General features: G+C 42.8%; 3 protein-coding genes across 10 annotated transcripts; 2 read left to right on the plus strand and 1 right to left on the minus strand.

Moving 5' to 3' along the window:
* The first annotated feature begins 28 nt into the window (after nucleotides 1–28).
* lemd1 (LEM domain containing 1) lies at nucleotides 29–5,438 on the plus strand. 8 transcript variants are annotated; one of them, XM_029436127.1, is made up of 11 exons: nucleotides 29–408; nucleotides 1,762–1,864; nucleotides 2,048–2,188; nucleotides 2,290–2,354; nucleotides 2,657–2,722; nucleotides 2,828–2,983; nucleotides 3,200–3,286; nucleotides 3,428–3,520; nucleotides 3,653–3,742; nucleotides 4,074–4,147; nucleotides 4,724–5,438. In XM_029436127.1, exons 1-11 carry the CDS (start codon nucleotides 214–216, stop codon nucleotides 5,034–5,036), a joined length of 1,383 nt encoding a protein of 460 aa, XP_029291987.1. In that variant the 5' UTR covers nucleotides 29–213; the 3' UTR covers nucleotides 5,037–5,438. The 8 variants fall into 8 exon arrangements, with proteins under 8 accessions (XP_029291987.1, XP_029291989.1, XP_029291990.1 ...); XM_029436129.1 differs by having other exon boundaries at nucleotides 2,675–2,722; XM_029436130.1 differs by having other exon boundaries at nucleotides 2,699–2,722.
* A 163-nt stretch (nucleotides 5,439–5,601) lies between these two features.
* On the plus strand, nucleotides 5,602–9,928 carry pm20d1.2 (peptidase M20 domain containing 1, tandem duplicate 2). Its single transcript, XM_029436122.1, has 13 exons — nucleotides 5,602–5,901; nucleotides 6,031–6,117; nucleotides 6,959–7,194; nucleotides 7,292–7,378; nucleotides 7,480–7,613; nucleotides 7,825–7,944; nucleotides 8,040–8,115; nucleotides 8,214–8,275; nucleotides 8,362–8,440; nucleotides 8,537–8,608; nucleotides 8,697–8,862; nucleotides 8,955–9,054; nucleotides 9,395–9,928. The coding sequence occupies exons 1-13, from the start codon at nucleotides 5,682–5,684 to the stop codon at nucleotides 9,522–9,524; spliced, it is 1,569 nt and encodes a 522-aa protein (XP_029291982.1). The 5' UTR covers nucleotides 5,602–5,681; the 3' UTR covers nucleotides 9,525–9,928.
* Nucleotides 9,929–12,818: 2,890 nt separating this feature from the next.
* Nucleotides 12,819–20,468, minus strand: LOC115010968 (chitinase-3-like protein 1). The gene is made up of 13 exons (XM_029435898.1): nucleotides 20,444–20,468; nucleotides 19,922–19,948; nucleotides 19,573–19,777; nucleotides 19,425–19,481; nucleotides 18,996–19,161; nucleotides 18,777–18,901; nucleotides 18,562–18,685; nucleotides 18,297–18,479; nucleotides 18,075–18,191; nucleotides 17,808–17,940; nucleotides 17,291–17,565; nucleotides 13,376–13,509; nucleotides 12,819–13,146 (listed from the first exon to the last, which is right to left on the minus strand). The coding sequence occupies exons 1-13, from the start codon at nucleotides 20,466–20,468 to the stop codon at nucleotides 12,819–12,821; spliced, it is 1,899 nt and encodes a 632-aa protein (XP_029291758.1).
* Between the last annotated feature and the right edge of the window lie 2,040 nt (nucleotides 20,469–22,508).

Here is a 22,508-nt window from a genome sequence, read left to right on the forward strand (position 1 = left end):
GCTAACGTTAGCTGCTCGCTGTCAATCAAGTCGTCAGTTGCAGCTGTTCTCAGTCAGTGTGTGATTCTCAGACCACAGCCACAGGATTTCTCCCAGCAGCTCTGTCCGGTTCATCTGACTTAAAATAGGTTTTTATGCAAATATAAAGAACAGCTAAGTACTAACTACTCATTTATCTATTTAACTTTTGGCGCCTCGACTCGTTCTCGTGACATGTCGCTGTTTGTGGAGGACCCTGCTTACCTCTCTAAATCTAGACTGAAGTCAGATCTAGTTGCACACAATGTCGCGCTGCCACCCACCAAGAGCAAAAAGGAGGTTTATGTGGACCTGCACTTAAAACACATCGCTCACAATAACGCAGCGGAATTTTCTAGCGACGAGGAGGATCAAGAAGAAGATGTGGCAGTGAGTTGATGAAACTTTTGGGTTTTGTGACAGAATATTCTTATAATTGAGCCTACTTTTTGCAAATCACAACTTGCAACTTGGTGTAACTTAACATGATGATAGTGCGGAGTGTTATCAGTCAATGTGTGCGACCAGCAGTTTTCACACTAACTTGATATGTCTGAGAAATTACTACCCCCCCCCCCCCCAAAAAAAAAAGTTGGGACATCATTACAAATAGCCTATGTTGCATGGTAAAAGACTTGCTTCAACAATGCTGCTTTCAAGGCCGTCATCAATTGTATTTGATAATGAGGAGTTGTGCATAGTAATAATTGGAATGAAACTAAACCATGCAGTGCAAGGTCAGCAGGTGTGGAGGGGAGTTTGGGGGAGATCTGGGTCACTGCTGCAAAACAGTCCTCTCATTTTGCTGTAGCAATTTGAGGTCCTTGACCACTGAGCCCCCAGCTGTAGAGTTGGTATAGATTTACATGAGAGTAGTTGGCTTCTGCCATTCCAGTCCTGTGCACGTGCTTGCCACACCTGTCACACTCATTTATGTGTACCAAGAAGAGCAGCAGCACTTGAAGTCTGGAAGTTGTTTCTGTGCTGTGTCATGGGGTAGAAAGACTGTCTGTTTCACAAACTCTGCAAAAAGATTTGCACTCAAAACCCAATGCTGATATTTAGACTTGAAATGATGAGTCAATTAATCGATTAGTCAAAAAAAACTAATTTGCAACTAGTTTGATATTCAATTTAATATTAAGTCATTATTCAAACAAAACATGCTGGTTGCAGTTTCTTTTTTTTAATCTAATAATTTGCTACTTTTTCTGTTTTTATATATAAAGTAAATTTGAATATCTTTGGGTTTTTGACTGTTGGTCAATCAAAACAAGTAAATTGAAGATTTCATCACATGTGCTCAGGGAAACTCAGATGGGCATTTTCCCCTATTTTTTTGGGACAAAATAAATGTGATATTAATTAATGAGGAAAATAATGGTTAGTTGCAGCCCCTCTGATAGTGAAGGGATCATTCAAATCTTGTTATGAAGAACTGTGCTTTACAGCTCGATCAATAAACCTATAATAGTTGTATGCCAGTGTTCTCTGATAAGCCAGTCAACTAATAATAAAGGCCCTCTGAGATATGTTTGGCCTTCACCCACCTGTGTTACACTATTTTCAACCTTTTCTGTTCAGAATAGGTAAATGTTTTAGATGAATTTGAGCAGATTTGTAAACGGGTGCCTCCAGCTGTTTTTATACTCTATATATCCTACACCTGCTGGCATTCAGACTGCAGCCTTTGTCGTGTCTCGAACAGCATTCAGTAAATTCAGAACCTGTTGTTTTTCTGAGGACAAGGAGGAGGATGCAGAGATTCCCGACCCGAGTTGTTTGACTGATGATGACCTCAAGGCCGCGCTGCTTGAGCACGGGGTTAAAGCTGGACCCATAGTCGGTGAGGTTGCATCTTGCTTGAAATTGTTTTTCATTGTAGAAATAGTATTCCTGCCATCAATAATGCAGTTTTGTGTTTTCATGAATGCGTTAAGACACATTGTTCACCTTTTACTCTTAATGTTTGGTGTGTTGGCCCCTGTCTTAAAAACAAATTGCTATAATATTGTTTGTCTATGCTTAGCCTCCACTAGAGCTTTGTATGAGAACAAGCTCAGGAGACTGCTTCAGTCAGAAGGACATGGCTGTCTGAATGGAGTAGAGAAAGGGGTATTATACTCTGACAGCGAAGAGGAAAATGGGGAAAAGGAGGACGAAGAGTCAGGTATGACAAGAAATGTAGTCTGTTTTTTTGTCCATATTTAATTTCAATTTTTTTGTATCATTTAATCATATGCTTTGTATTGTTTTCTGTGACTTGCGCAGGTTCCGAAAGAGCAAAAGAAGAAACGGTTGAGCAGTCAGACCAGGCCCAGCAAAGGAGTAGCCAGGTGAGAAGGATTGTAGAGAGTTCCTAATATCTTTGGTTAAATCATTTAGAGTCCCTGTGTTGATGAATGGTTCCACTTTAATTGTCTGAAATATTGGAGGTCAGACTATCTAATACATTTGCTGTTAAATAGATTTTCTTGCACTTTTGCATCACTAGCTGTTTTGAAATTAATCTTTCCTGCAGTGACACTCGGTGGTTACAGATTGCAACTGTAAGGTGATATTATTAATAGAAATGCTCACTATTTGGAAGCACTTGCATTTTGAGGTTTGGAGTGTTTTTTTGTTTTACTCTTCACAGATAGAGTTGTGTTTTCAGAATGGTGGTTTTGTTTACCCACAGTGCTTTGTGCTCTCATCAAGACTGGTAAATACTACAGATAATCATATATTTGACACAGAATTCTGTCAAATTGATATCTCAGGGTACACTGATGTTTGTTTGTTGTTTGTTTGGTTTGGCCTTTTGTAGCGTGCTCATGCTTCTAGAAACAGGGAACCTAGTCCGAAGAGGAATGTGGAGAATGCGATAAAATCATCGCAGCAGAGTTGGCCTCACTGCTCACAGATTCCTATAGGAATTACTAGAACATCCTCTGTAGATCAACGCTCGGGATTAGGATCAGGGGTAGGCTGGTCTTGTTTCACTTCTCTTGTGGATTTGAAATTCTTTGCATTCCTTGCTAAGACTGTAACTTAATTGTGTGTCCTTCTCAAGCCACCAATGGGATATTTTTTTAGTTTTACAGTAATTGCTTTTGGTTTCTCACTGGGGTATAGATTGTGTCATGAATGATACATGTCTGTGTTGTTGTTAACATTATAATAATACTACTCCTTGCAGTTTCCATCTGGATCACAACCAGTTATGTCCAGTGGTGGCTCGTTAATTTCCTCTCAGGCCTTCAGCATCACTCAAATGGTTAAGGAGGAAAGTTAATCTTACGTGTTTTTAAACACGCGTTACACGTCCTTAAAAATGATCCTGCCATTTCATCTTTATGTATTTGGTTGTGAGTAATCACTGCCGGAGTGCTCACTCAGTCATGTACAATCTCAGTCTCAACAACAGGTGGAGAGTCGGAGGTCACTCACTACTAGCACAGACAGTGAGAGAGAGTTGAATGGGAGCAATGTGCAGGAACATTGGTCGCGGTCCACCAGGGTCAGTAGTGCTCACATTGTTCAGTCACACTTTAAACTCAAACGTTGGTGGTGGGTTAAAGTTGTTGGAGAGGTTCACTGGAGGTTGGAGGAAATTCAAGAAATCCTAATCTGTTTCGTCTCTTTTCCTTAGCTGGACAAACCAATTGTGGACAAGTATACCATAAACAACCAGTCCTTGTACTACACTCCAAAGGAATCCCCTTGTATTAGGGACATGAAGGCACATGCATCATACGTTTCTTTGTTGTTATTCCATATCACTTGCTGGGGGGTGTGTGCGTGCATTCTCTACAAGAACCCACTTTGTTTGGTGTAACTCCTTCATAAGTCAGTGTTAATATGTGTTACTTAAACAAGAAACTAATGCACACTGTACTTATCAGTTGTTCTATTTTAGTATTTTGTCAATATGTGTCAGATCTCTTACCGATCACCCTTTTCCTTCATTTCCAGCTAGCTTGCTAGGCCTCTGTTTCTGTGGGACTTTGTCTGGGACACGTTTAACTTTTTCTCGGGTCCACTTTGACCGTGATTTCTGCTTTGTTTTCTAGCTTTCTCAGGAGCCTGTGGAAGATATGTTACAGGAAATGTTTCCAAACACTGAGGCCACACCTACAGGGATCTGGTAAGTGTCAAACCAACACTATTGCAGTGTGGCAATTAAAAAATAATCTTAACAGCTTTTTAAATTGATGTTAAATGAGAATAAGATTTCACCGAAGTACAAGAAATGTAAAGGAATTTGAATTGGTGGTGGGTGACACATGGACAACTTGCATAGTAGCACATGATAGGAGTTTTGTGATTGGGTTTTCCACACATTAACACCAATGTGTATGGCTAAGAATCTGGCGATGTGATACTTATCATGATACAGGGGTTAATATTCAATATATTGTGATCTGTAAAAAACTAAATCACATTTTAGGAAAACTGTCATGGGATAAAGAACCTTATGAATACAATCAGAGTAAAACACTTTACTTTGTGTATGCAATCAGCAAAGAGGGATCTGCATTTATCGAAGTCCCTGTTACATCCAAGGTATAGCATTACTTCTTTTGTAATCTGAGCCACTCTCTGCCACGAATCTTGGCATGTAAACTATTAATTAAAAACCGATACTGTGTTTTTGAGAATTTATATAGTATCACAAAACATAATACTTTCTTAACACGTAACATACTCTTTTGTATTAAAGCGCCACTCGTCGGAGACCTATCAAGGGTGCAGCAGGGAGACCTTTCCAGTATGCATACCCAGACACTCCGGCCAGTCCCACGACCCTGGAGAGACGAGAGGTGGAGCGCCGCCTTGTGCCCTTCCAGATACAGATTTTGGTCTTCGTCATTGTGGCGTGTCTCCTTTACCTCATTTATGTTTGTGTTGAGGACTACTCATTCAGTCCATTTGTGGCCTTATTGGACAGTCTAGACCAAGGGTCAGACAGTGAGGAGGGGCCTTTGCTTCAGGCTGAGACACAGGACACACCAGCACTCTCTGGACAGGAGTAACTCTGGGTTTTTTTTTAATCCTCTGCATTGATTTACAGATGTGAGGGTTTTTGGTGATGCAAACCTTATTCTGGGATATCTTCAGGGAGCGCTTTACTATTGACTTTGTTTGTGTGTCTGTACGGGAGCAAACCTCAAAGTCTAGTTTTACAGTTTATATATTTTGCTTATGGATGTTACCGAAGTGCTCTTGTCAGTGTAGTTAAAACCATTGCTAAAACACAGAAATAAAACTGTCTTTAAAAATATTTTCTCAAAGTTATAAATTATAAAGAATAATACTATAAATATTTTCTATTTCCTAACCCAAATTGTGTACTTTTCAAAGAATTAATGTCACTGTACTTGTATGTATTTTTTTAAACATTTCAACCATATTTCAATAAAGGATGTTTTACTTCATACTTTTTTTTTTTTTTGTGCAACTGATGATACTAGCTAAGGTGAACAAAGATGACATGCAGATATATAAATCGGCAGGGATCTTTACATAGTAAAATGTACTTTTAATAGATGTCATGTGAGGAAGATCACAATGTAATTTGTATCGACGCCAGCAGGTGGCTCTCATTGAACAAACCCGAACTAACTCATTCAGTCTGCAAAGAGTCACAGTGAACGATTTCCGCTGTCACAACAGACAACATGACAGACTCGGGACAGAAGTTCAAAATATTCAAGTTTTTAAAGATTGTTATCTGTAGTATCCTCATTACAACCCTACTGTTGTTTACAATAGTATGTATCAGGACTCTTTCACTGGACGTAAATGTCGGACTTCAACTCGCACGTTGGGAAAAGACGAAGAACATCTCGCTTGTCATAGACGACCACCGGCGCGAGGAGCTTCTTGCTAATTTTAAAGGTAAATTTTTGCTTTGCTAGTCGGTCAAATCTAAATGACTGTTGCCCTGTGTGGAAAGAAGCTGGAAGAAATGTGGAGAAGACACCTGTGACAGACGTTAACTAGCGTTATCTCTGGTCATTTATCCAGAGGCTATCCGGATCCCCACAGTGTCATTCTCGGAGAAGGAGAGCAACACCACCGCGCTGCTTGAATTTGACAGGCTCCTCCGAAAAGGTAAATAAAAGGCTGCAACTGATGTGAGACACTGACTTTGTCTTCTATAAGTAGTCGGTAATATGTGCACCGTGTCGTTATTCACTCACAACCGTTTAACTAGCTGACGTTAGCTGACGTTAAACCGTTATAAATAAACGGTTTGAATTGTTGATGCTGAGATTGCCAACCACGAAGAGAGCAGTCTACTAGCTAACAACTTGAGCTAACACTAGCTAGTTACTAACGTAACTTGTAATGTCAAGGTTTTCTACAATTTAAAATCAAAAGTACATCACTCTACATGTGTTAGCAGACTTCTTGTAGCTACTACAATTGATAGCTTGACTTAGCTAACAGTAAAAGTCTTTCATTTAAATACAGGCTTCTCATTAAATTAATGTGATGCTTCAGTACAAAACAATATACTCAGTTTAATATTACTAACATAAAAAGACCTCACACTTGAACATGGAGAGACAGAAAATGTTTGACATGTTTGCCTAAAAAAACAAAACAAACAATGAATCCACAATTAACAAATCATTGCAGCTTTATTTATTATGTAAAGTCAGCATTGAAGCTACACATGCAGAGATACGTTTGATTTCCTAGTATGGGTTAAGTGCCAAAGACATTGGATCCTACATTTGCCAGGATGCAACCAATAGCATCTTTTATTATTTTATTTATTAGACCCATGTTTTAACTTTCATGCAGCCCAGGCCTGATGGCATCCTCTGGGTGGAGACGTCTAGAGCTTAACTAGAGCAACAGAAGAAACTATACAACTTTTCTCATAGGCTTATTTTATTACTGGCCTTAATTTGTAAAGTTCCCCCATTGTACTATTCTGTGTCAGTCTTCCCAACAGTTTTCTCTTCAAGCTTGATTCGCCATGAATTGGTGGCCAACTACAGCCATCTGTTTTGGGTGCAAGGATCACAGCCTGACCTGGTGCCATACCTGCTGCTGGCCCACATCGATGTAGTACCTGCCTCAGAATCGGATGGCTGGGAAGCCCCACCATTTTCTGCCAAGGAGATAGATGGCTTCATCTATGGCAGAGGGACAATAGACGACAAGAGCCCTTTAATGGTGAGAGAACAAGTGATATTTTGTGTGATCATACTGTTAAACAGAGTTTCCTCTCAAGTGCAAATGAGACTAAACCGATGTGCTTTATTTCTTCCAGGGAATACTTCAAGCACTGGAGTACTTGCTCCTAAAAGGCTATGCTCCACGGAGAGGATTTTACATTAGTCTTGGTCATGATGAAGAAGTACTTTAAATATTATTATTTTTTTTTTAAATTGTGAACTTAAATAAGATCTAAAATATCATATAGGAATGTCTGTGTCCTTTTAATTTTAATTTTTAAAGGTCAGCGGTTACAAGGGGGCAATGAACATAGTGCGTGTACTGAAGCAGCGTGGCGTGCAGCTGTCGTTTGTCCTGGACGAGGGCCTGGCTGTACTTGATGGAGTCATCAGTGGTCTTGAAGGACCTGCTGCGCTGTGAGAAACTGTCATGCTCTAGTGTAACCATGATATTTAGGTTGCAGCTGTTCAATGTTAAATAGTAAACAATTCGGCCGACACATCACAACAAACTCAGAAGCCGAGCATAAAATTGCATGTCTACCATTAAATTGTGTAAAGAAATATAGGTGATGTATTAACATTTGTTTTAAACTCTGTGTTTTATGTGTGTGTACTTGTTTTGTAGAATTGGGATAAGTGAAAAGGGTTGGGCGACTGTAAAGCTTAGTGTGTCTATGATCCCTGGTCACTCCTCTATGCCTCCCAGTGAGACCACCATTGGGATATTGGCTGCAGCAGTCAAAAGGTGAGGGGTACATTTTCTTCAAACCATATGTTTAACCTCAAACAAAAAGTCTAAAAACAAATCTAACGCATAACTGGGTCATGCTTTATCCTCAGACTAGAGGACAACCCTATGCCGAGATTATTTGGTCACGGGCCTGAACGTGAAACATTTGAGCACCTTGCACATAAGGTAAGAGGAACCAACTTTGTCCACTACTCCTCACAACAGATGGCACAACTGTTAGATCTCTCCCTGTTGATACTCAGTTGCTCATTCATTGTCTTCAGTTTGGGCTCCCAATGAAGTTCATAATGTCAAATTTGTGGCTGTTCGCCCCACTCCTTGGCAGGTAATTACATCCTTAAATTTTATTCATCATGTTTTCTTCTGATTGTGTCCATTGGAATAAATCAGTTGGCATGTTTTATGTTACAGGGTACTTGAAAGAAAACCAGAAACTAATGCTTTTGTAAGGACAACCACAGCAGTCACCATGTTTAATGCAGGAGTTAAGGTACAGTTATTAATTATGAATTAATTAATTCATAGGAAATAGGAAGTTATTCCGTTTTCTTTAGAAAAAACTCCTCAATTCTTTCCCACCATGTAGGTGAATATTATCCCTTCCCTCGCTGAAGCTTATGTAAATCTACGAATCCACTCGTCACAGTCACTACAAGAGGTAGAGTTAGAAGTTGCGTTCTACCTTTTGAGAATTGCTGATGTCTCTCCATTAATATTTTGAGTTAAATTAGATGTGTGCTGTTTAGGTCCTGGACCTATTCCAGTCTACAGTGGGGGACCAACGCGTGAAGATAGAGCTTGTCGATGGGTTTGACCCTCTTCCTGTGAGCTCTGCAGATGAAAAGTCCTTTGGCTTCCAGATAATCAAGAAGACAGTGTTGGACATGTTTCCAACAGTTACAGTTGCTCCAGGTAGAACCCAGATACATTTAATTGTATACAAATCTTGGTATTTAGGCTAAGTTATTCCATAAGTGTTTTTGATATAATGTTTGAATGTGCAGGTATCTGTATTGGGAACACAGACAGTCGACACTTCAAAGACCTGACGAAGGATATTTACCGCTTCGCCCCTGTCTGGTTTAAACCCGGTGACGCTCAGAGGTAAGGATATCGTTTGTCTAATACTGAATGAAAATAGTCTTAACAAAGTCTGCCGCAGTAAGTATAATAAACTGCTTGAACAGAGTAATATCTGGCAAACTAGAAGGCAACTTGAATGAAAGAGTTTTCTGCTGTTGGTTAGACCTTTATGTCACAAACTTATGTAACAGTGTGACCTACTTGTTCGGACTTAAAGTTCCTCTTGAACAAATATAATGAGGTTTATGTACAGAACCAACCTTTAGCCCAGTTCACCCCTCAACTTTGGTAATAAAAAGCCATTATCCTGCAAGTACAGCACGAAGAAATCAAATGAAGGAAACCTTTTCTTTTTTCTTAGATTCCATGGCATCAATGAACGGATTTCCAAAAAGAACTACGAGGAGCTTGTAGTATTTTACTTCAGTCTGATTCAAAATTGTGACATTCAGAAGCTCCCTGAGCCTCACAGCTCTGTGCATGAACTCTAAGGAATATACAATATGGGTAACAAGTCAAACAAATGCAATTCAAAATCATGTGTTATTGTTAATCCAAATAATTTCAACAGCACCCAACAATACCTTGACATACTGCACAAACACAAATGATGTGATTTTGCACTTTAGAGCCAGAAGGTACAATTTTCCATTGGCCTGTAATATCAACTTTACAGTAAGCAACAAACTCTTTAATCTTGTTTGATGACATTATCATCTGGATAACTATGTGGAGCTACTTTAAGATTTGTGAATAAGATTCTGCGGAAGACTGCTGTAATGATCTTTGGATTTATAATCCTGATGGTATAGTTTTATGAAATGACCGATAACATTCTTGTTGGGCTGCTGCTAATAATATCGTAGTACTTGAAATAAAGAATGTAATAAAATGACTACATAAATATTTTTTGTATTTACTGACTACTTAAAATGAATTGTGACCATTTACATGAACGCTAATCAAGCACACAAACCCTAAAACCCACATAACATAAATGCACAGCCAAAATATTAACAAAACATCATTAAAACACACTTAAACTACAACAGTAACAGGCCATAACACAGCCCCATAAGCCTTTACGCTCCTAGCAGAGGACAGTCAATAGAGGGCGCAACTGGATCCTGCTGGCCACTACAGTATACCTGGCGGCGAAATTACAAATCCTACTATTTTCAAGGCATGACCCGGTCCCCTCTGCCTCTGATTGGCTAGTAATTGTTACTGCCTGACAAGGACGTTTCTCGAGTAGCCCTCTCATGGATGTATAAAAAGAACTTATTTAGCTTTTTCCCCACTGTTTGAACATCCTGTCACCACACAATTTCGGTGTCCAAATCCCATAACTAGAAGAGCGATGATTACACACTAAAAACTATCCAAATACAATGTAAACACGCTTGAAGAATAAGCTGAATACAATGTAAACACGTAGAGAAGAAATCCGATATGGCGGCCCTTGTACAGTTGGTACTCACTTTTCTAGGCTTGCCACCCCAGCATGCATTGCGATTCCACCGGAAGCCCGAAACTCCGATTCCGTCAGTTATTTATTATAGCCCATGTATTCAATTATTTTGGTTTGATATAGATTATTTCCTTAAGACTTTTACTGCTTAAATTATTAATTTAGAGAAAAGGAGACATAAATTGACCTTGAAATTTATATATAAATATATATAGATATATAATGTTAATGTTAATGTTGCATGCTGCATGCTCTTTTAGGGCCGGTTACTGCATTTGCAGTTATCTTGGTAGATTAAACTATTTGGGCAATTAATGACATGGGTAATGTTTTGACAAAAATGTAAAAAGAGTTTGGTGTCATTAGGGCTATAGTGAATACGATCTCATTAAAATGTCACTAGCATTCTACAGGAAAGGATAGACATTTTTCACAACCTGTTGGTTTGCCTATAGCCAGACGACTAAGCAGGTGGCCGATGACGGGGTATTTGCCCTGTTTCCCATTGAAATCATCCAGGTCAGGAGACCAGACAAAGACTCTTCCAAAGTCGTTTTCTTTTATGTATTTGACCTGAGAGAATGTGAAAAGATCCACAGCAGGAGTCATGATAAAACAGCAACTGTTAAGCTGGATTTGTTTACCACTACTTGATTTCTGATGAATTAATGAGCAGTAAATAAGTAGCTACCTTAGCATCAATGCTGTCTTTGTTGTCAAATCCAACCCACTGATTTCCTGTTGTTGCCGTATGTAACTTGTTCTTCAATTCACAATGCACAAAAAAGACCAAGTCCTATGTGCTATGGTTTTGTCCCTCACTTTATGGTGCCCTTATTGTTTACTGCATGTTTGTTGGAGCTAGCTAAGAAGTTCACAAGAAAGTGTTCTGTTATTGCATACCTCTTATTGGACTGTCTGCTTTGCTGATCTCAAAAATGTTTTAACGGTATTCATAACCAAATGGCTACAAATAATATTGATAAACACAATTGGAGAAAATATACATCGAAACAAATATGAGTTACATTTAAATAAGCTTCTGTTCTGAAATTGACCATATAAATGCCAAAGTAAATAATACTTCAGTAGACAGATCACTAAAAAAGTGGAATAACATAACAAAGGTACGCCTAAGTAAAACATCAATATTATAATATTCGGACAGACCTGACAAAGCATTAATTCAGGCTTTTTACTAATCGTTGTTATGTATTTATTAAGGCATCCATTTGACACGTTTATTGCCGACGTATGACTTGCAAGAGACAGTGAATAGAGCTCGTTGAAATTCACTGAGTGAACAATATGGGATTTCTACAACATGTACAAATCAGCAATAGTGGCTATTTCGGCCATGGTTGATGAAACATTTATAGTACATGGAGGGAAGCCCCGCCTCCTCCCCGACATCTTATAGACAAAACACAACCAACATAGAGCAACCAAACAGAACAGAAACAAACAATGTGCTAATATTAGTATGAGAAAGTTATGTTGTGTCAATAATTTATTAGAAATTTAGTTATTCATTTACATATAGACATTATATATGCAATAGGAAACATCTTTGTCTTTATGTAGGACAAATCCAAAAAACAGGGTTAGATACACCAACAATTACATAGATATGCAACGACCCTATAATTAAGTAAGGCGTGTCAGATTAAAGAATGGCGGAGAACAAGAACATACACACTCAACTGGTTTAGAAACGTCTTCATTTAACAGATGACAACAAGAAAACAGTTGTGAATACACAGTACAAATTGTGGGTATTATATATTCCTAAATAAAAATAAATACAATTGTATATTAACAGACTTGAATGGGAGGACATTGCCACTCTTAACATATACAGTATGTGCAGTTACAAATTAATGAAAGTAAAGTGACTAAATATAATGTAATATTATATAACTAATATTTGGTGTCATGACTTTAATACATTGTTTTTTGTTTGCTAACTGACAAAAGGAGGAATTAAATATTACTACAAACAACTCAATGGTGATTAATCTGAGACAATTGTGTATGCATGTGTGTATATGAATATATACTTATGTTTATAAGAATACATATGTATAGGGAAATGATTGATGTGCCATATTTCTTTCCATCACAGAGGTTTACAGTATCTGTCGGAGTGGATGACTAGGGAAAGGTGCAGCAAGTGCAGCTTTGTTTAAAGACCAAACCTGCTGAGCAACTTTGGATATTGAGATTCCCATTCGCACAGTTGAAAAATTTTGTTGGGTCATTAGGGTTAGCAAAGTGCCCATCATTGTCAGTACATGGGTTTGTAGAAAGTTGTTCAGTAACAGCAGCTGCTGTGGTTGGAGATGCTGTGGTCGGAGCTGCTGTGGTTGGAGCTGCTGTGGTCGGAGCTGCTGTGGTCGGAGTGGCTGTGGTAGGAGCTGCTGTGGTTGGAGCTACTGTGGTTGGAGCTACTGTGGTAGAAGCTGCTGTGGTTGGAGCGGCTGTGGTTGGAGCTGCTGTGGTAGGAGTTGCCGTGGTTGGAGCTGCCGTGGTTGGAGCTGCCGTGGTTGGAGCTGCCGTGGTAGGAGCGGCCGTGGTCGGAGCTGCCGTGGTCGGAGCTGCCGTGGTTGGAGCTGCCGTGGTTGGAGCTGCTGTGGTTGGAGCTGCTGTGGTTGGAGCGGCCGTGGTTGGAGCTGCTGTGGTTGGAGTGGCTGTGGTAGGAGCTGCTGTGGTTGGAGCTGCTGTGGTTGGAGCTGCTGTTGTAGGAGCTGCTGTGGTAGGAGCTGCTGTGGTAGGAGCGGCTGTGGTAGGAGCTGCTGTGGTAGGAGCTGCTGTGGTTGGAGCTAATGTGGTAGGAGCTGCTGTGGTAGGAGTGGCCGTAGTTGGAGCTACTGTGGTAGGAGCTGCTGTGGTTGGAGCTGCCGTGGTAGGAGCGGCCGTGGTCGGAGCTGCCGTGGTCGGAGCGGCCGTGGTCGGAGCGGCTGTGGTAGGAGCTGCCGTGGTTGGAGCGGCCGTGGTTGGAGCTGCTGTGGTTGGAGCGGCCGTGGTTGGAGCGGCCGTGGTTGGAGCTGCTGTGGTTGGAGTGGCTGTGGTAGGAGCTGCTGTGGTTGGAGCTGCTGTTGTAGGAGCTGCTGTGGTAGGAGCTGCTGTGGTAGGAGCGGCTGTGGTAGGAGCTGCTGTGGTAGGAGCTGCTGTGGTTGGAGCTAATGTGGTAGGAGCTGCTGTGGTAGGAGTGGCCGTAGTTGGAGCTACTGTGGTAGGAGCTGCTGTGGTTGGAGCTGCTGTGGTTGGAGCTGCTGTGGTAGGAGTTGCTGTGGTAGGAGCGGCTGTGGTAGGAGCTGCTGTGGTTGGGGCTGCTGTGGTTGGGGCTGCTGAGGTTGGAGCGGCCGTGGTTGGAGCGGCCGTGGTTGGAGCTGCTGTGGTTGGAGTGGCTGTGGTAGGAGCTGCTGTGGTTGGAGCTTCTGTTGTAGGAGCTGCTGTGGTAGGAGCTGCTGTGGTAGGAGCGGCTGTGGTAGGAGCTGCTGTGGTAGGAGAGGCTGTGGTAGGAGCTGCTGTGGCAGGAGCTGCTGTGGCAGGAGCTGCTGTGGTTGGAGCTGCTGTGGTAGGCGCTAATGTGGTTGGAGCTAATGTGGTAGGAGCTGCTGTGGTAGGAGTGGCCGTGGTTGGAGCGGCCGTGGTTGGAGCTACTGTGGTAGGAGTGGCCGTGGTTGGAGCTGCTGTGGTTGGAGCTGCTGTGGTTGGAGCTGCTGTGGTAGGAGCTGCTGTGGTAGGAGCTGCTGTGGTAGGAGAGGCTGTGGTAGGAGCTGCTGTGGTAGGAGCTGCTGTGGTTGGAGCTAATGTGGTTGGAGCTAATGTGGTAGGAGCTGCTGTGGTTGGAGCGGCCGTGGTTGGAGTGGCCGTGGTTGGAGCTGCTGTGGTTGGAGTGGCTGTGGTAGGAGCTGCTGTGGTTGGAGCTTCTGTTGTAGGAGCTGCTGTGGTAGGAGAGGCTGTGGTAGGAGAGGCTGTGGTAGGAGCGGCTGTGGTAGGAGCGGCTGTGGTAGGAGCTGCTGTGGTAGGAGCTGCTGTGGTAGGAGCTGCTGTTGTAGGAGCTGCTGTGGTAGGAGAGGCTGTGGTAGGAGCTGCTGTGGTAGGAGCTGCTGTGGTTGGAGCTGCTGTGGTTGGAGCTGCTGTGATAGGAGCTGCTGTGGTAGGAGTGGCCGTGGTTGGAGCTACTGTGGTAGGAGTGGCCGTGGTTGGAGCGGCCGTGGTTGGAGCTACTGTGGTAGGAGTGGCCGTGGTTGGAGCTAATGTGGTTGGAGCTAATGTGGTAGGAGCTGCTGTGGTTGGAGCGGCCGTGGTTGGAGTGGCCGTGGTTGGAGCTGCTGTGGTTGGAGTGGCTGTGGTAGGAGCTGCTGTGGTTGGAGCTTCTGTTGTAGGAGAGGCTGTGGTAGGAGAGGCTGTGGTAGGAGCGGCTGTGGTAGGAGCGGCTGTGGTAGGAGCTGCTGTGGTTGGAGCTAATGTGGTTGGAGCTAATGTGGTAGGAGCTGCTGTGGTTGGAGCGGCCGTGGTTGGAGTGGCCGTGGTTGGAGCTGCTGTGGTTGGAGTGGCTGTGGTAGGAGCTGCTGTGGTTGGAGCTTCTGTTGTAGGAGAGGCTGTGGTAGGAGAGGCTGTGGTAGGAGCGGCTGTGGTAGGAGCGGCTGTGGTAGGAGCGGCTGTGGTAGGAGCTGCTGTGGTAGGAGCTGCTGTGGTAGGAGCTGCTGTTGTAGGAGCTGCTGTGGTAGGAGAGGCTGTGGTAGGAGCTGCTGTGGTAGGAGCTGCTGTGGTTGGAGCTGCTGTGGTTGGAGCTGCTGTGGTAGGCGCTAATGTGGTAGGCGCTAATGTGGTAGGCGCTAATGTGGTTGGAGCTGCTGTGGTAGGAGCTGCTGTGGTAGGAGTGGCCGTGGTTGGAGCTACTGTGGTAGGAGCGGCCGTGGTTGGAGCGGCCGTGGTTGGAGTGGCCGTGGTTGGAGCTGCTGTGGTAGGAGCTGCTGTGGTAGGAGCTGCTGTGGTAGGAGAGGCTGTGGTAGGAGCGGCTGTGGTAGGAGCTGCTGTGGTAGGAGCTGCTGTGGTAGGAGCTGCTGTGGTAGGAGTGGCCGTGGTTGGAGCTACTGTGGTAGGAGTGGCCGTGGTTGGAGCTACTGTGGTAGGCGCTAATGTGGTTGGAGCTAATGTGGTAGGAGCTGCTGTGGTAGGAGTGGCCGTGGTTGGAGCTACTGTGGTAGGAGCGGCCGTGGTTGGAGCGGCCGTGGTTGGAGCTACTGTGGTAGGAGCTGCTGTGGTAGGAGAGGCTGTGGTAGGAGCGGCTGTGGTAGGAGCTGCTGTGGTAGGAGCTGCTGTGGTAGGAGCTGCTGTGGTAGGAGTGGCCGTGGTTGGAGCTACTGTGGTAGGAGTGGCCGTGGTTGGAGCGGCCGTGGTTGGAGCTACTGTGGTAGGAGTGGCCGTGGTTGGAGCTGCTGTGGTTGGAGCTGCTGTGGTTGGAGCTGATGTGGTAGGAGCTGCTGTGGTAGGAGCTGCTGTGGTAGGAGAGGCTGTGGTAGGAGCTGCTGTGGTAGGAGCTGCTGTGGTTGGAGCTAATGTGGTTGGAGCTAATGTGGTAGGAGCTGCTGTGGTTGGAGCGGCCGTGGTTGGAGTGGCCGTGGTTGGAGCTGCTGTGGTTGGAGTGGCTGTGGTAGGAGCTGCTGTGGTTGGAGCTTCTGTTGTAGGAGCTGCTGTGGTAGGAGAGGCTGTGGTAGGAGAGGCTGTGGTAGGAGCGGCTGTGGTAGGAGCGGCTGTGGTAGGAGCTGCTGTGGTAGGAGCTGCTGTGGTAGGAGCTGCTGTTGTAGGAGCTGCTGTGGTAGGAGAGGCTGTGGTAGGAGCTGCTGTGGTAGGAGCTGCTGTGGTTGGAGCTGCTGTGGTTGGAGCTGCTGTGGTAGGAGCTGCTGTGGTAGGAGTGGCCGTGGTTGGAGCTACTGTGGTAGGAGTGGCCGTGGTTGGAGCGGCCGTGGTTGGAGCTACTGTGGTAGGAGTGGCCGTGGTTGGAGCTGCTGTGGTTGGAGCTGCTGTGGTTGGAGCTGCTGTGGTAGGAGCTGCTGTGGTAGGAGCTGCTGTGGTAGGAGAGGCTGTGGTAGGAGCGGCTGTGGTAGGAGCTGCTGCGGTAGGAGCTGCTGCGGTAGGAGCTGCTGTGGTTGGAGCTAATGTGGTTGGAGCTAATGTGGTAGGAGCTGCTGTGGTAGGAGCTGCTGTGGTAGGAGAGGCTGTGGTAGGAGCGGCTGTGGTAGGAGCTGCTGCGGTAGGAGCTGCTGTGGTTGGAGCTTCTGTTGTAGGAAAGGCTGTGGTAGGAGCTGCTGTGGTAGGAGCGGCTGTGGTAGGAGCGGCTGTGGTAGGAGCTGCTGTGGTAGGAGCTGCTGTGGTAGGAGCTGCTGTGGTAGGAGCTGCTGTTGTAGGAGCTGCTGTGGTAGGAGAGGCTGTGGTAGGAGCTGCTGTGGTAGGAGCTGCTGTGGTTGGAGCTGCTGTGGTTGGAGCTGCTGTGGTAGGCGCTAATGTGGTAGGCGCTAATGTGGTAGGCGCTAATGTGGTTGGAGCTGCTGTGGTAGGAGCTGCTGTGGTAGGAGTGGCCGTGGTTGGAGCTACTGTGGTAGGAGCGGCCGTGGTTGGAGCGGCCGTGGTTGGAGTGGCCGTGGTTGGAGCTACTGTGGTAGGAGCTGCTGTGGTAGGAGCTGCTGTGGTAGGAGAGGCTGTGGTAGGAGCGGCTGTGGTAGGAGCTGCTGTGGTAGGAGCTGCTGTGGTAGGAGTGGCCGTGGTTGGAGCTACTGTGGTAGGAGTGGCCGTGGTTGGAGCTACTGTGGTAGGAGTGGCCGTGGTTGGAGCGGCCGTGGTTGGAGCTACTGTGGTAGGAGTGGCCGTGGTTGGAGCGGCCGTGGTTGGAGCGGCCGTGGTTGGAGTTGTTGTGGTCGTGGGCATGGTTGTGGTTTTGGTAGGGGGAATTGTTGTGGTCGTGGGTATTGCTGTGGTAGGGGGAGTGGTTGCGGTCGTGGGCATTGTTGTGGTTGTAGTAGGGGCAGTTGTAGTAGTCAGGTCAGGAAAACCTAAAAGAACGAGTCAGATATTGTGTTAATTTCTCTTTAACCACGTCTGATCATCACATTTTGATATTAATGAGCATGATTTCCAAGATTCCCTAATAGAGAGAACACACATTTACTTTCTGCATAGTGAAATGTAATAATGTAATTACATTAATGCTGATGGTATTAAATCCAATACACACCTACACTTAAAACCTCATCCCCTTTAGAGAATAGGATAAAACGTCTTATGTTTTGGTTACCTGGAACCAGGAGAGTATGCAAGTGGCAGATGAAGGGATTGGTGCCCATTTTACAGAACTGTCCACTGAAGTCATCCAGGTCCAGAGACCAGACAAAGGCTCCTCCAAAGTTGTTCATTTTTAGGTAACTGACCTGAGAGGACATGGAACAAAACACATCAGAAGCTGTTGTCATCTTGACAAAATATCTATTTAATCAGATTTGTGTACAACCAGTCATTTGCAAAGGATTTACGGAGCTATAGTTTGAACCAAACAAATGATTACCTTAGTATCAAGGCTGTTATTGTTGTCAATTCCAACCCACTGATTTTCTGTGGTGGCATATGAAACTCCCTGATCAGTAATCAGCTGGGTTGTTACCCCTTCAAGATAAAGGCAAGTCTGTAAAGAAGGGTCAAATGTCACATTTAGATAATATATTCATTCAATTTAGCTTATAATAAGGTGATTGATATTAATAAATAATATTCACATCTTGCAATTTACCTCATAATAGGCCCAGAATCCCTCTTCACCAGTGTAGCAGCCTTCTTCACCAGGACCATTGGCTGGTGCTCCAACGTCACTGGATGCAGTGGTCAGGTTAAAAGCTCGCCCGTATGCCGCTAATCCCAAATTTAGTTTTTGTGTAGGTGCTCCCTGGTCCCGCCAATATTGCATGGCATAATCCTAAAATGTGGAGAAAATAACTCAATTAAGAGGAGAGCAATAAAAGCTGTTTAGACAGTTAATATACAATTCTTGAACTTACAGTGTTAAAGTAGCTTTGGTTTCCAGTGTCCTGGGATCCATTGTACAAGGGGCTGTGATGTCCTGTGACACTTTCCCAGGGGCCGTGAAAGTCAAATGTCAGCACATTAATGAAATCCAGGTTTCTGAAGAAATGCAGAGGAGATCACGTTCACTAAAACATGACGACAGCTAATCATGGGTATAATGTCAAGAATTACATTAAATTAGTTTTACTCTGCAATCTTTGGGACATCATAACTGAAATCGATGGTGTCTTTCTCAGCAGAGACACTAGCAGTAACCATTAAGCTGTCACGGTTAGTTGCTGTTCCCTCAACGACAAAGGCCTCTTTGAGCTCCTATACAACACAGAAGCATGGTTCACTCTCTGTTAAATACAGTATGGCATATTTCTGAGAGTGTCTGGCGCAGAAGAAAATTTCAGAATCTCACCTTGCACAGGAGTGTGAATCTCTGCTTGTCCTCTGATGTGCTTCCAGCTCCTCTGGGGTTCCTCCAGTCTAGGTTTAGGCCATCAAACCCATTGTCCCTCAGTAGTGTGATAGCAGACTGGATGAAGTTTTCTCTGCTTTGCATTGTCGCCACCATTGTAGTGAATCTGGTAAACATTTGAACAAAATAATGCATGCATTTTATTTTACTCTTTTACTGCAAGCTTTATTGATGTCATTAACTGCACATTATAGTTGTATGGGTCATTATATGGTTAATTTTTCATCATCTTTCATAATAACGAAGGAATAACATGGTAACCAGAAAATGTGCCTTATGTCTGTATACATGTATTTGTTATCGCGAATGTGACCTTGTGCGTTGCGTTTCTCTTAGTGTTTGTGCTATTAAAACAGCGCCCTTACTTACTTTTGTGTGTTAAAGGTCAAGCCACCCACCGCCAACAGGGTTTTGAGCAGTTGATTTCTGTGGGAGCATAAAAGTTTAGTTCTGACTGTTTAACGAAACACAAAATTCAACATAATTTCCAAAAACATGTAAAGGCTAAAATACTGACCTGGTCTTGAGTGTATTAAAGGACTGATAGTGTGCTATGTCATTTTCATTGGTGGGGACCAGCTCATTTGCGTTATTAATACCAGAAAAGGCATAGATCAGGTGAGTACATTTGTTCGGATCGATATCTGAAACCATGAACTTCCCCGCGTCTCCTCTATTTTCAGCATCGCTGTTATAGTAACAGACTAGCCTGGAGGAAGAGGCTGAGAGATGGAAAGAAATCATGATGGTTTTAATTAGTTTTTGAAAACATTAATTATATTAAGATCCTTGTTTAACAACAATTGTGGAGTAGGGTACATTATTCCTCTGCTACTAAGACTGATTAATGTACTTTATAAACTCACCCAAGCTAGCGAGGATCAAACAGAGACCTTTAAAGAAAACAGACTGGTTAGTATTGGGTTATGAACAAAGTTTAACAAGTTAATTAAAATCACAATATAAAATACACTTTCTTCTACAGGTCTCCAGCTTTACAGATAGGTTTGGCTTTATTTGTCCAGATCAATTGGATATTACTCTCTTAGATTTCAGCTTTTACCCCAAAACATTGGAGGCAAATGGAATTTTGTTTTATATATTTTTTTAAATCAACAGCAATGTGTACTCCTGATAATCAACACTGTACATGTTGTATGGATAATCCAGAGTAATGGGGACACTGTTTCTGGAAAGAGTTGCCATTGTATTCTCCAAATCCAATTATTCAGTGGAAAGCACCACAAATCAAATTCCATTTCACTTTCACTGTAATCAGAGAGACACAAACTATCTGTATGGTTAAATACCACCAGAGGTAATTAAGTCTTTATCATATGGATGAACTGACCCTTTAAGTAAACTTTTACTTGACTAGCTTGCCTTACCTGCAGTTACAGTGAGCTTGCACATGTTGTCACGTTGTGGATGAGCACAAATAGAAAACAAATGTTCAATTTTCAGCTGAAAAACAAAACAAAAACATTTTCAAATAAATCTTGATTTTGTTATTAGATTATTAGATAGGTTGTCAAAAATACACATCTTTAATTTGTTGTAGTTCAGTACCCAAACTATTTAATCTATCGTGGTCAAGTCGTTAATATAATTTAGGTCTGCATTTTAGGTGTCAAAATTGAAAACTGATGAGATTTTACTAGCAGCCAGGGTTAGAAATGTCATGATTAAAATTAGGCAGACAGTAACAGACTTATTAATTCTCCATTTCACTTTCTATTCAGTCTTATTCACTGTATACTCTGTATTTTTCTTTCTAATTAGAAAATACAATTTGTTGCCATACAAAGTGAAGTTGAATGAAATTACAGCACATGACTGGAGATTTCAAAATGCAATTTAAACCCCTTGTTAGACAGTAAATCTCATTAATGTCGCTCATGATTATGGCTTTTGTGTCATGTCGTTTTGAGATGTTTATCCAACATGAGCAAAACTGATGCAGAGGGCTCAGCACCCAGCTCTGTGGGGTTCCTGTGTTAAGGATACGGAGTGATTGCCAACTCTAAATACATGCAATCTTCAAAAAGGAAATACGTTGATAGGGATCAAATGCCAAAAGTATAGGTATAAAGTGGTAAGGACATGGTTCTCACCAGCAACCCACACATACAGTATCACTCTTATCACGGATGTATAAATTAAGGTATGAATTGGAAGACACGGAAGATGAACTAGTTCGCAAACATTTCCACACAAGTTAGCCAAGTGCTGCATTGTAAATCAGTCTTGTTTATATCTCTACATTGTCAGTAAAGCTCTTGGTTGGATATCAGACTACGTTTTGTGTTGTTGTGTGGTTGATTCCCATAGAAGATCTTATCATGACTGATCAGACTGAACAGGTTGGTTACTGTATGCTTTTAATCAATCCAGTTTGATCAGCTAATTGCCTGTGTCAACACTGCTTTAAGATTGAAAATGACCACAACATGTACATCATTGGTAAAAAACACAACTATAATAACATGAAGTAGATCAAAATCAAAAGATGCTGTGTTTAGTTTAGCAAGTTAGAGAGATGGAGCAGCTAAAGCAATACATAGCAACAACTAAGACATTATTAATGTCATTTGTTTAAATAAGAGAAAGAGATACTTACAGATATAATGGTGAAAGAAGCATATGCTGTCGCTCTTCTCTGACTGATGACTGACAGTTGTCGGGCTGTGCTGTTATAAAACGGATAGACAGCTGACAGGGTGCGGCAGTAATTGGGTTGTGACAATGAACGCAATGTTCGATGCTGATGGAATCTTGGACAATAAAACAAAGCCACGTCATGCCAGGCCCTTTTTACTTTTAATTACAATTGTATTCATTATATTAGCACGATACCACTAGATACCCATTCAGACTCAAAACTGTTGATTTTGAAAGATTAAGCAACAATATGCAGTTAAAGAACAACAAAAGGACAGCGGCAAACAACACAGACTGTGTTTTTTAATGTCTTACTTTATTATATGTTTGTTGCCTATTCATGTCAGTGAAACTTGCTTGCGTAAAACTCAACATCTTTACTAAGTGAACAAAGAAATAGAAAATCTTGCACAGTATAATAGAATAGCACTTCTGTGGCACTATTAGCACAAAGAGGAGAATTGTGCAACAAATATCTTCATCCAGACTCAAATTTGGGATTTTGTCATTTCTTTGTCAGGATCTTAAAACCCTAGACCTACACCTGAGACACCCCACGTCTGTGGTATATACAATACATGACAGAACAAGGTTTAGAATTAGTAAAAATGAGCAACAGCAGCATTGTCATGTAAGGTGCAGTATGTCTAATTAGTAGTTCAAAATAAACTCACAAGAACTAACCCACACTAAACATAAGCTTCACTGACAAAGAAAGCAATTACCAGGAGTATCATCAAGTACGGCATGTTCTGGAACAATCAAACAAACAACCAAACAAATAGCATACAC

The sequence above is a fragment of the Cottoperca gobio genome, chromosome 7 (assembly GCF_900634415.1).
Source record: "Cottoperca gobio chromosome 7, fCotGob3.1, whole genome shotgun sequence".
In the NCBI taxonomy this organism is placed as follows: Eukaryota; Metazoa; Chordata; class Actinopteri; order Perciformes; family Bovichtidae; genus Cottoperca; species Cottoperca gobio.

What these genes read in the sequence shown, in the direction of transcription:
- pm20d1.2 (XM_029436122.1), top strand. Translation starts at nt 5,682, where the DNA reads ATGACAGACTCGGGACAGAAGTTCAAAATATTCAAGTTTTTAAAGATT. An exon ending in TTGAGCACCTTGCACATAAG is followed by an intron (nt 8,116 to 8,213) that starts GTAAGAGGAACC and finishes CATTGTCTTCAG; the next exon opens with TTTGGGCTCCCAATGAAGTT. An exon ending in AAACCCGGTGACGCTCAGAG is followed by an intron (nt 9,055 to 9,394) that starts GTAAGGATATCG and finishes CTTTTTTCTTAG; the next exon opens with ATTCCATGGCATCAATGAAC.
- lemd1 (XM_029436127.1), top strand. Translation starts at nt 214, where the DNA reads ATGTCGCTGTTTGTGGAGGACCCTGCTTACCTCTCTAAATCTAGACTG. An exon ending in TTGTGCTCTCATCAAGACTG is followed by an intron (nt 2,723 to 2,827) that starts GTAAATACTACA and finishes GGCCTTTTGTAG; the next exon opens with CGTGCTCATGCTTCTAGAAA. An exon ending in GCCACACCTACAGGGATCTG is followed by an intron (nt 4,148 to 4,723) that starts GTAAGTGTCAAA and finishes TTTGTATTAAAG; the next exon opens with CGCCACTCGTCGGAGACCTA.
- LOC115010968 (XM_029435898.1), bottom strand. Translation starts at nt 20,468, where the DNA reads ATGTGCAAGCTCACTGTAACTGCAG. An exon ending in TTGACCTTTAACACACAAAA is followed by an intron (nt 19,162 to 19,424) that starts GTAAGTAAGGGC and finishes AATGTTTACCAG; the next exon opens with ATTCACTACAATGGTGGCGA. An exon ending in GCATACTCTCCTGGTTCCAG is followed by an intron (nt 17,566 to 17,807) that starts GTAACCAAAACA and finishes TCGTTCTTTTAG; the next exon opens with GTTTTCCTGACCTGACTACT.